The sequence below is a fragment of the Camelus ferus genome, chromosome 4, assembly GCF_009834535.1.
Source record: "Camelus ferus isolate YT-003-E chromosome 4, BCGSAC_Cfer_1.0, whole genome shotgun sequence".
Taxonomy (NCBI): Eukaryota; Metazoa; Chordata; class Mammalia; order Artiodactyla; family Camelidae; genus Camelus; species Camelus ferus.
In genome coordinates, this window is record NC_045699.1 from 29,901,082 (window position 1) to 29,913,704 (window position 12,623).

Consider the following 12,623-nt stretch of genomic DNA (forward strand, 5'->3'; position numbering starts at 1 on the left):
TTTTCAAAGTACATGAAATAAACTTCACTCCCTCTTTTCTGGGCTGGAGCCTTACCAGTGGTTAGAATATGATTTGTGTCCAGCATTAGCCCATGTCCTTGTGTTCTAGCCTCAGCGAAGGCAGAGATACACAGGTTTCCCTATTGGGTCTAACCTTTACATACTTCGAGACTCTGATTCAGTTTGTTCCCAGCCTTCTCTTTTCTCACCTGCATAACTTTGAGGGGGAGAGAGGCATTACAGGTAATGAGCAGAGGGTAATACAAGCTACGATGGCATTAAGTCTTATTTCTTTCCTTTTCTTTCAGGTGGACAGTGCAAAGCCCTTTGGTGAGAACAGTTCAAAGCATCATTCCCAGAAGTCTAGAAGGAAATCTAACTTTTCAAACTTTCCATTTCCAATGAGAAGAGGTACTCAAGTTACATGTTACCTCTGTATAATTTCCCTGTGGGAACAAATGCATCCTACCTCTAAGCCTTCTTTCATTCTGATGAATCCCATGTTTCTTTGGAAACTCAAGACCTAGTTCTTAGGTCCCCTCCCATTGTGGAGTTTCCCAGAAGGGAGTTCCCACGGGCAGTCAGCCGAGAAGCTGTCCATTTCAGAGTTCCCTGAGCTATCGAAGGAGACTGCTCTGAGTCATGTGAGCACCAAGGGTGCTCTGCTTCTGGTTGTTCCCTGGCCAGGCTGGAAAAGCAGGGAGCAACTTTCCCTGGTGGGAACTCTTTGCAAAGGCACCACTGATAGCTAACATATAAGACTTGCTATTTCTCTGGATGGGGAAGAGCAAGGGATTGGTGGAGATCAGGCAACGCAGCATTTGCTTTACAAGGTTCTATGTCAGCGAGAAGAGGAGCCAGTTCTATCTGAAGCAGTGAGGTTAAGGCAAGGGATCTCTAATGTTTAGGTTTCATGATGCTTTTGCGTTCTTAACTATTACTGAAGACCCCAAAGAGTTTTTGTATATGTGTATTGATATCTATCAAATATTTAGCATTAAAAATTAAAACTAAGAAATTTGTAAGATACGAGAATACACAAACACATTTCGTTAGCCATCAGAGGGGTGACGTCATGATAGATCGTATAGCTTTTGGAAAACTCCATTGTATAGTCGTGAGAGAATGTGAGTGAAAAAGACAAGGCATGTTTTACTATTATTAGGAGAAGAGTTTTGACTTTGCAGATCTCCTGAAAGGTCTTGGGGACCCCTGGGGATGTCCCTGGATCGCAAGTTGAGAGTCATTGGGTTAAGGCATCCCTTGGAGGCCTTTAATTTATGATTGAAATATGTGAATCATCTCATGACAGTGAATTTAAACTATTCCTGAACTGAATAAAGATTCTTAAGTTAGCAAGGGATGGTGGTAGCCCATTCTCTCAACTCTTGGTGAGACTAGGTCTGTACCATCCCTGACAACAGGGTTTTCTATCTTAGGCTTGAAGGTTTACCCTTTTAAGGGGCTACACAGTGTTCTGTGGTAACTCAAGCTGGTGTTCTTGGATCACAGTGACTGTTTCACAGCAGCAAACCAAGGACAGAAGATAGGGTTTGAAGCAGAAAGTGCTTCATCACCTCTGACATTTAATTTAAGTGCTTTGGATTGAAAATCACCCATGCAGCCTGTAAAAGCTGCATTGTCTTCCCCATTACTGTGAAATCAAGCAACAGCAAATGTCCTTTCCTGGGGGGACAATTGGGCTTAATGCTAGCTCAGTTACAGTGGGACTCATATATCATATTGGTCTTGGCCTTTGTCTTTTCTTAATCCTGGCAGGTGGAGAACTAAGATTCCAGAGAGGTTACAGAATGTGTACAGGTCACACACCAAGTTTTTGGCATACCTACATTTAGAGAAGACGTTCAGACCTCTGGGCTCAGATGCTTGGAATCCCTGTGGCTTCCAAGCCAGACCTTTCCTTAGGTCACCTGTCAGCTCATTCATCCAGGCCTAAGGTAGAATAAAGCTGTGCTTCTCAAACTTGAATGTACATTTGAATCACCTGGGGATCTTGTTAAACTGCAGATTCTGATTCAGTAGGGCTGGGGTGGGGCCTGGGATCCTTCTTTTCTAACAAGCTTCCAGGTGATACCGATGCTGCTGGTCCATGGACTACACTTTGAGAAGCAAGGGACCAAGGGCCAGCCTCCTGTGAAAGGGAGTGTTCAAAATCAGTAGCAAGGGGCTTACTAGGCAACAGGGCAGGTTTGTGGCTATAGCTGAAAAGGGCCTTAGCATCGTAGACTCCCTGATCAGCTGGGAGTGGGGTAGAAGACAGCTTCCAGGATGAGATGGCCACACACATACGTGCATGCCCAGAGGATATGACAATTAGCATGCATAAAAAATCCCTTTTTGTATCTTCCTTCTTATTGCCAGTGGCAAAGGGAAATCAGCAGTCCCTTGTCACTGCCCAAGCCCCAGTCTTCCTGGGGGAAGTCAAGGTGGCCTTAGCATAGCCTTGCAAATACTCATTTCAAAAGGATTTTTTTTTTCAATCTGGAAAAATCTCATTTAGTCTTGGTTTTGTCTATGTGTATTTATTACTTCACTTCTAGTAATTCTTACCATTCTCTGGCATTAGGTCTTCTTACTTATTAAGATTATTTAGGGTAATCATAATGATTTACTTTTGCTGTGTTGTTTTTCCAAGCTCTTACATATTCATTTATGTGTCTACCTTGGACAAGTGTACTCAAGAATTTCTGCATAAGTAGGATTTGATGTAAACCAAATATAAAGGGAATGGCAGAGTATATGTGTTGTGTATTAGAGCCACGTGACTTTCTTTCAGGCTCTGGGCACCTGGGGTTTTCCAGGCTGCTCAAGGGCTACTGAACGTATTGCTTCACATTAGACTCTCTTTTAACTTTCCTATGTCCATCCAACATGCTGTCATTAATATAACCTCATTGTTGACCTCAAGAGGAGAGAAAAACTCACAGCTAAAATTGCTGTGACTCGAGGGAGACTTAAAAGTGATAGTATAATTTACAAGGGAGCATTTAAGTTCTCTAATAATTCGTTCATTGTGTAATATTTTTGTACTGCTGTGGAATAAATGTAATGGCAGCTTTAGGGGTAACTGGTAATAATAAGTCATTGAAACACCTGTTTCTTTTTTTTCCAGCTTCTTCTCTTGACAGCCTTGCAGCTAACGTAAAGGTAATTTTATGAGTAGCATTTTTAAAATGACATATTGTCAGCTACCTAATGTCAGTTGTTGTGCTTTCTCCCATGAGTGGTGGAAAATATATTTTCTAGCTAATGCTGCCTGTGGAATTGCTGTAGTTTAACTTGAGTTGCTTTGCTTTAGTTGGTTTGTTCCCCTGTTATCATTTGTAGGATGAATCACCAGTGAGGGTGTATGTAGGCCCAATACCTACTCTATCAGTAGGGATTTTCATTGCTTTTTCTCTAATTGAATACCTTTATATAGAGAGGTGATAAATCACTTGTTGTTTATTTATTTTTTTAATTTTTTTATTTTTTAAAAATTTAACGGAGGTACTAGGGATCGAACCCATGACCTCCTGCATGCTAAGCATGCATTCTACCACTGAGCTATACCATCCCTCCTCATCACTTGTTCTTAAAGTTTGATTGGTTTGTTCGGATAAAGGTGCAAACTTCTGTGTTAAAAACATGAGAATTAATATATGCAAAGAAAATGGAGTATACTGTGCTTCTTATGCTGCAGCATTTAAATATTTTGTTAAAAATTTTATCTTTCCCAAACCCAATAATCCCTAGTCCTCATAAGTCAAAGTTCAGAGCATGAGTTTATTTTGGCTTGTTAATATATGCCAAAAGTACAGAATTTTGGTTATCATTCCTTGACCTTGACTCCTAAGCTTTTTGTTTCTAGTCTTCTCTACTCTGGCCCCTCTTTTATTTGCAGGAAATCCCCAGGGCAGGTATTCTGTCATCTTGCCCTCAGTTCTCTTCCTTGTCCCACCCACCCCCCAGCTCTAATTTAAACAAACAAACCAAAAACTACAACCAAAGATTAATGCACATTGTCACTCAGGTTATCAAAGAGCCAGATGAACGGATTGTTTTAAGGAATGAATCACCATCACCTTTAGATTCAAGTAAGTTTGGAAAGCCCTCACCCAGTTACAGTAACCAAGGGGATGCCGATTTCCACCAGGAAACTTCATTTGCCACCTCCCAGCACTCCAGAACTCCCAGCCCTCTTCTGGACCAGCCCCTTCTCCGAGAAAGGTCAGCGGCAAGCACCCATCTCTTTGCTCCAAGAGTGCCTTGTGGTCTGGCAGGAGTAAGGGAGGGTCACTTCATCAGTTTGCTTCCTTAGGAACATTCAGCTGGGGTCACCTTGATATGAAAAACTATTATTCCTTGGAAAATAATCCCAAAAGTAAGAATTGTAACTTTTCTCTTACCTCTGGAAAGCATATCTCAGAATGTTTGTTGAAAATGGGACAGCTAATTGGCATAGATACTATTTATCAGTCCATTATTATCTGTCATAAATTTTAAAACTCAAGCTTTTGATTTCAGCAGTATACATGAGTTCACTATAGAAAGTTTGGAAATTACAGAAAAATAAAAAGGTGTGAAAAAAAAATCACCCATAGTCCTGCCACCCAAAGACAAACATTATTAATGTATGGGTATATTTTCTTTCTTTTTTTCTAGACATGGTTTGTTGGCTTGTTTATATTATTGTCACACACACACTCTGTATTTGTCACACAAATATTCTGATGACTGCGTGTGACTGGAGGGAAAGTGAGAGATTTAGAGCAGGAACCTTTATTTTCCAAACTGGACTCCCTGCTAATGTGACTAACCATGCGGTTTGCCCAGGAGTGTCCCAATTTTAACCTTGACAGTCCTGCATTCTGGGAAACTTCCTAGTCTCAGGCACACTGGGACATTTCATCACCTTAAATCCAGGAAGTAGCCTCAAAGATACTATTTTTAAGATAGTTGTTTTGAATGAAGGCTAGGCCAGTCTGCTTTTCTCTGTAGTGTTAGTGATGAGAATAAGAAGAGAAAACCCCATATCAAAATAACACAATTGCTCACAGAAGAACTTGTAGTAAGGATCCCAGAACAAAAGTGGCACTGAAAGTTTAGTAGGAAGGATGTTAAGTTTGAGGTAGACTAAGAAAGTGATAATGCATTCCTAGTATTTTTCAGAAATGATAGAATACCTTTATATTAAAATGGACTTGAAACCACATAAAATATTTTAGTAAAATCTATTAAAGAATGGTGAGTTCCTGATTAGTTACTTTATTGGAAGAAAATATCACAACATAGATTAGAAAAAATTGGCCTTGGGTCCCAGAGATGGTTGGTCAGAGACACATTCACACCCGTCTCTGTACCTGACATCCTTTCTGTTCTGGCTCAGTCTCTTTCTGCCAGCCTGCAACTCAGCACGTGTGCAAAGCAGGGGCTGGGGTTACGCCAGATGTGAAGACTTAGAATTGATTTTAAAGAGAGAAGGGAAGGAATCTTCAACTGGTGGCAGTCAGGAGACTTGAGCTCTAGTGTTCTCCTGTCCCTAAGTGCCGTGTAATCTCACACAAGTACTCAGCCTTCTAGACCTTCATTTCCTCACCTGTAAAATGGGTGTAGTGATCAACGATCCATCCTCTTACAGCCCCAGATGCTTCTCTGCTGCCATAACTAGAGAAAGCCCATGACTTTTGTTCATGTGTCTTGTTTTTATACATCACCCAAAGTCCTTATAATTAGCATAGCGTGCTCTTCTGAGGGACTGAGTTGAGTATACATGGACTGGGTACCTATTATGTAAAGTGTATGTGATCGTGACACGTCCTTGCTTGCCTGCAGCTTACACGCTAGATGGGGAGGCAAACATCCTCCCATGTCACTAAATATGAGATGGATTGTGATGTGCACCTAACAGATGTACAATCCAAATGTATGGGAAAGACAGAGCAGGAGGAGGTTAACTCCATAAGGGGAAGATCTAGGGAGGCCTCATTTCTTTTTAAGGTAATTTGTTAGATGGTTTATGCGTTCATTCAGCCAGTCTTCCATGAGTATCTTATGCAGTAGGACAGTGATTCTCAACTCAGGCTCACTAAAGAATTGCCTTGTATCGACTCATTGAGTCAAAATCCTTGGGATTAGAACTGGGTGTGTGGAGGGTAGATTGGAATCTCTGTGGTTAAAAGAGTGCCTTTAAAATGTACAGTTGTGATACTTACCAATTCTACCTCAATTAAAAAAATAGACACATGAAGAATCAGTTACCAATTCATGGCACTTAGTTTTGCTGACACAAGGGAAAAAATAGTGTCTCAGAAGTAAAACAGGATTGATAGTCAATCTGGTAGGCCTGAAATAGAAATCCTAAGATTTAAGACATTCCTCCTGATCTCTGAGAACTTGCAGCCTAGCAGAGGATGTTAAAAAAAGAAAAAGTACACAGAGGGTTTTCTATAAGGCTGAACTTCGAGAACAGTATGGACCAAATGGTGGCTAAAGGGGAAAGAGGGCACCCTGGAATGTCTCATGGAGAAGGTGGCATGTTCATGTGGGCCTCGAGGGAAGGGGGTTGGATTATGATAGTTAATGGAGGGGAGGAATGGGAGGTGCTGTCAGCTTCTGGAAGTTAGAGAAGCTTGGGGGGAATAGTGGGTGGCAAAGCTGAGGGTCTGAAGAGGACTGTGGAAACCAAGCTAAGGAGTTTGGGTTCAGATGGAAGGCAGTAGGGAGCTTTTGTGGCGGAGAAAGAGTTTACTCACAAAGCAGCCAAGTAAGGAGCCGGGAGAACAAATCTTACCTCCCAGAAGACAAGGGGCTTGAGATATTTATGGAGTGAAGAAGCAGGGCACTCTTGGGCATGGGGAATTGTGATTAGAGGTAAGGAAAAGTGAGGTAATCTGTGCTTCGCACAGGTATACCTGGGTTACATACATCTTCGTGGGATGCATGCTAAAAAATGGAGGCACTTCACATGATCTGAGGGTGCAGTTTTCGGCCCTCTGATGTCAAAGGTTATTCACCGGACATCTGTGCAGGCCCAGTTTTAGGGTGGGTGGTACCTACAAGTTCCTGGGATGAGCTATTAGCTCAAGAGCCTCAGTCTTAATTTCAGTCTAGGAGGAGAGACAGACATTAACTAAATAATGACAAAATGTCCCCTGGGGAAGTGCTATGTGTGAGGGGTAGATGGACTCCAAGTGTGTAAAATAGGAAAGTTGACTTCCTCTACAGGAGGGGCTCAGGAAGGACTTTCCTGAGAAATCAGTAGTTGAACTGAGCTCTGAAGGGTGGATGGGAGTTAACACGAGTGAGGATGGGGGTTGGGGGTGGCAGCATTTTGGGCGGAGGGAGCAGTATTGGAAAATGCCCATGGAAGGGAGAAATGCTTTATGTTTGAGAAGCTGAAAGACACTGTAAGACCTGTGGTTTAGTTTTGGCCTGGGTGGCTTGAAGTAGGTGAGATATAAAATCCTTGTGGTGGAAAACAGTTGGGGCTAAATTTTGTATTTAAAGTTTTTGGATTAAAATTTTAAATGTAAAAGCAGGATTTGTTCTTTAGAGAAATATCTAAAATATACCGGAAAGTACAAAGAAGAAAAGAACCACTCATAGCCACACACTGAAACACAGAGTGTTTTTAACATCTTGGTGGTTTTTATTCCCAATGTTTTCCCTATGCATAGGTTTAATGAAGACATTGAAACCACACTCTGTATACTCTTTTGCACATTGCTGCTTTTTTCTTACTGTTAAGTAAGAAATATCGACCCTTATTGTTATATACTATAAATATCCATTTTCTTAACTGCATAATACTCCACCATATTTCCTCTGTTGAGCAGGTTCTCCCCGGGTTCTCAGTCCACGTGGAAGAAGATCCACGAAAGGGTATGCAGTCTTCTGACATCCCACAGAGCTCAGCAGCACCTCAGCAAGGTCGAGGCTTCTGATGAAATTCAGTCTCTGCTGACAAAATAATATGGGAACTGGGTCTTACAGCCTAGAGGGGGAGACAAGACATACATCAAGTAACCATGGAAATAAATGGACAATTGTGACGCTTGCCAAGAAGGGTACATGGTATCCTGAAGAGTGTGAAAGGGAGCATTTGACTAGGCTGGGGGTCAGGGCAGGCTTCCCCAAGGAAGAGAGAGTGGAGCTTCAGTCTGAGCAATGAGTAGCAGCTACTTGGGAGCACAGTATGCAGCAGGCAGAGGTCCTCCAGTGAGAGGGAGCATGGTCCTTTCCAAGGACTTAGAGAAGACAGTGTAACTGGCCCGAAGCACATTCTCCACCACAGACAGGAATCCCAGTCCAGGGAAGAATCAGGGAGTGTGTGGTCTATGTGAGCCCACAGCATGGAAGATAAAGTTTTCCTCAAAGTTAAGATGGTGTTTTTGACTGTTTGACTTCTGTGGGAGTGAGGGGAGTGTTTCTGATGCATAGATAGGTCTACCCGGTACTCTGTCTACTGCAGATGTACAACCATTAGCTAAGTGATCTGTCACCACTTCAAAAGAATTCAAATGAAAGGTTGACAGAGGCCCCTGTAGTTGGATTAAACCATACCATGTAGTTGAACTGGTCATCTTGACTTATTTAAATGCTGATATAGCCTAGATTTATAGGATCATACTTGTAAATGAACATTGATTATCCTAGTCACCAGGCTGGTGAACTACTTTACTTCCTCTCTGCAAAGTCATTTGCTTTGTTAATTCCCAATCTTTTCAAGTAAGGGAATCACTTCAAAACGTAAAAAGAAAAGAAGGAAAGGAGGGAGGGAGGAAAAGGGAGAGGGAAGAGAGGAGGGAGAGAGGGAGGAAGAGAGAAAAGAAAGGAATAGTATCCACGTACACACATATATCGTGAACACAACATATACAACGTGTATGGGATTCATGGACCTCTTAAATGCAAAACAACCCACCTGGGTATCACTGATCCATATTACAATATTAGTAATGCAATTGCTCAATTTGTTTTTATTATAGGAAGATCCTGTGTCTGAAGTAAAGTATATCCTTGAAAGACCAAGCTACCCTCTGAAGAAATATCCAGTGCATGAACAGAGTTATTTTTAAGCTGCTGTCCTATGTAAGTAAGCAGCTTAAGTGCTTCTTCTTGATTTATTAAAATGATTTGTTTCCTGCTGTCAATATTGAAGTAACTAGAAAATGTGGCGGACTGGAGTCAAGGAGGTGATAAGAGCCACGTTCTTCCTCCATGTAGTACAATTACGACAACACGTGTGTGGGTCTGCCAGCAGTCTTGCCTCCTCTTGTATTCCTTTCTGTCTCTGTCTCTCTCCTGATCTAATGGCCCCTCTTCCAGCTCCTGAAACACAAGTTCTTTCCTGCTGTAGGGCCTTTGCACATGCTGCTCACTCTGTCGGGAACACTTCTTCCAGACCCTGCTTGGGTCACTTCTGTTTATCCTTCATGTCTCATGGCTTTCCATGGCACCCCTCACCCTCCAAGGGACATCATCTCAGCACCCTGCACTTTTCTTCCACAAAATGTGACACAGTTTATTATATCTTTATATGGGTTGATTGCTTCAAAGTCTGCCCTTCCTACTTGAATGAAACCTTCCCAAGGTCAGGGACTCTCGTCCTGCTCACTATGTTATGCCAGGATTACAGTGGGACCCCATTTAACTTAGGTGAACTCAACCACACATGCCAGGTGTGTGCCCTGAACAAGAACCTGGCTGCCCTCCACCGCCCTGTTGCCACTCTTGCATCAGATGACCTTCCACTGTGGTTGGTGCTCAGTAAATATTTTTTATAAGTGGCTGTTGAATGAGGCAACTCTAGAATTCAGATGTGTGGGAAGAAGTTAGTCATATTGTGGGCTGTTGTTTCTCAGGTTTTCTTTTCTTTCTCTTCCTACCCAGACTCAGAATAAGAACAGCTCTTCCTTATTTTTGCTTCCTGAGTGCCAGGAACAGGTCCAAATCCTTCACGTATATTAAATGAGTTAATAGTTAATTCTCACAACAACCCTGTGAAGTAGGTACTACTATCAGTTACATTTTACAGATAGTGAAACTGAGTCAAGGGGAGGTTAGTTGCCTTGCTCAAGGTAGCATGGCTAGCGAATGGCACAGCTGGAATCTGAACCCAGGTGATCTGGCTTCAGTGACCATGCTTTTAACCATTACATTCCATTGTTCTCCAAGACTAGAGTGTGTGACAGGAGAACCCTGGGGAGAAAGACAGAGCGGAGCCCTTTGGAACCCAAGCAGAGCTTGTGGACATTGCCCTTGAAGCTCTCCCAAGAGGGTCCTGTGGTGTTGTATCGTGCCGTCTCTCCTAGCAACATCAGAATAATTATGAATCTTTTTAAACAATACAGGAGAGTGGGATGATGTGCTAGGTTTTCACTGCTGTCAGGCTCCTGAAAGTCTGGTTTGAGGGTCATTCATGCTTCAGGGTGCAAGTTGCCTTGCCCAGGGCTGGCCAGGACTTCCTGCCTTCAGCACAGAGGAATGGAGAAGACAGTTCAGTGATTTCCCATCGTGTAGGCTTCTACCTTAGAACGTTCTGCTTGGTAGATTAAAGGGTGGATTCTGGGCTACCTAATCTCCAGTTGCAAAAATAGTCATCTAAGTATTTATTAGGTGGTTATACGGAACATAGCCCACATAATTACCACTTAGGGAACATGGCCCACATAATTACCAAATGCCAAATTGTGTTGAATTTTAACACGGCTAACATCAAGTTACATAAAGCCCTGAACCAGCTGATATGTGGACCCTGAGGATAGAGAGAAGGTAAGAAAAAACTAATAAATTCTGTCTTAGAAAATGGGTTTCCTTCATAACATGAGTTCCCACTCAGTGGTTTGGAATATGCTCATAGGCCTTCTCTGAAAGCTCTCCATGCCATCCTACCCCTGCCTCCATTTGGTCATGGATCCCTGGTGAGGCAGGGGTCCTGGAGGGCTGGATTCATGAAAGTTTTCATGGTTGTAAAAAACCCAGGTGAATTTGACTTGTCTTAAGCAAACAGGGCATTTAGTAGAAAGATGCTGAGTGTCTCACTGATCCAGGGAAGATTCGTTCAAACAAGCAAGGCTGTCAAATGGGACAGCTAGAGCCACCCCTTTGAGCTGAGGAGACAGTCCCAGAGAGGAGCTTTGGGCAGAAGACCCAGTGGGTTTCCACCCCGTGTCCCCCCACCTGTTTTTCTCAAGGACTGTCTCTGGCTTGCTGCACCAGTTCTTGTCCTTCCCTTCTCCACTTCTGCTCTTTCCCTGCCGATCATCTTTCCCTCTCCTGGTTCTCTAGTGATCTCAAGATTTGGGGGAAGTGAAAAAGAGATTCTGATCACAAAAATGTCAGAGGCTCTTGGACCAGAAATGGTGAGTCCAATTGTCCGACCAGGGAATGGCTGGAGGACATGGGTAGAAGGGGTTGTAATACATCTGCTTCTCCTTATTCAGGATGGTTTGGTTTATTCAGGTACTTTAGGTATAACACAGGTTATCCTTTGTATACTTTAAGACGGTGAATTTTATGTTACATGAATTTTACCACAAAAACACTCCCATAAACACACACACAGACACACAGATTATCCCCAGTTCTCCTGGAGGCGTGATTGCCTCTTTGTCAGGGTCCTTACCAGATGTGTGAGCTGACTGCCCAGGTCTGGTGTGTGCCCACTGAGATTCCACTTTAAAGGGTGGGCTCACTGGGCGTCCTCTGTGAAACCTGTGGATCCCTCAGGCGGACTCAAGCCTTCTGCCTCCTGCCCCTCCACGTGCATCCACTAAGTACCTTATTCCGTCAGCTTTGTGTTGTAGTTGGTTTTTTTCATGAGAACTCTCCCAAGAAGTGGGCAGAGGCCATGAAGGGGTGTCTGTGAAGGGAGGGGAGACGGACTAAGCGGTACCAACTCTGGTCCCCTGAGTGTTCCGTCCCGGTGAGCAGCTCCCATGCCCCCAGCTCCCGCCACTGTGGCCGGCCTGCCGCAGGAGCTGGTCCACATGTAATGCTCCCAGCTGGAGGGAGGGCAACCTGGGCCTGGACGTCCTCAGACACCGACAAGAATTGTAGCACAAACATTTTCCTAAAACCAAAAAATAACAAAAAGGGAATAAACTAAGACAAGGAAAAAAAGGGACGAGTCAATTAAAGTGCTGGTTTCTGATTCCATCATAGCTCATTAGGCCTCCAGCTCCAAAGGCAGGGGCTGGTATCGCTTCCTACCTCACCCTTCTCTGCTGGGCAGGCAGGAGCCATTTTACGACCTCCCGCAGGGGCCTCTTCATCTCCATTACAACCAAAGGAAGAAGCAAAGCAGCCTGCAGATGCCAAGCTCCAACCTTGGGGGCACTCCTGTCTGATTTGGTCACCAGTTTCCGAGGGATTTGTCACATGGTGGCCTGTGGGGATTGACATGATGGATAAGGATAACCTCTCTTCATCCCAGGAGCTCCTGGTCCTGTCAGTCTAACAGACCACACAGGCACTGACCGTGCATCCAAATTAGAAGGCGCATTACTGGGTCAGCAGTCCTCAGTGAGTATTAGGATCACCTGGGGGCTTTGAAAAAGACTGATGCCTGGGCCCCACTCCAGACCAACTTAATTGGAATCTCTGCAGGTGGCGCCTGG

At 43.5% G+C, this 12,623-nt stretch overlaps 1 protein-coding gene across 12 annotated transcripts in view; it reads left to right on the forward strand.

Moving 5' to 3' along the window:
- SPATA6L (spermatogenesis associated 6 like) overlaps positions 1-12,623 on the forward strand; it is a 52,651-nt gene that overhangs the window by 37,669 nt on the left and 2,359 nt on the right. For 8 of the 12 annotated variants that reach the window (XM_032477737.1, XM_032477743.1, XM_032477742.1 and 5 more), the window contains 5 exons: positions 309-411; positions 3,134-3,168; positions 4,034-4,230; positions 7,839-7,932; positions 8,991-9,093. In XM_032477737.1, the coding sequence (XP_032333628.1) occupies positions 309-411; positions 3,134-3,168; positions 4,034-4,230; positions 7,839-7,932; positions 8,991-9,080 (519 nt within the window). In that variant the 3' untranslated portion in view covers positions 9,081-9,093. The remainder of the gene's footprint in view (positions 1-308; positions 412-3,133; positions 3,169-4,033; positions 4,231-7,838; positions 7,933-8,990; positions 9,094-12,623) is intronic. The other 4 variants (XR_004319179.1, XR_004319178.1, XM_032477738.1 and 1 more) reach the window with 4 other exon arrangements.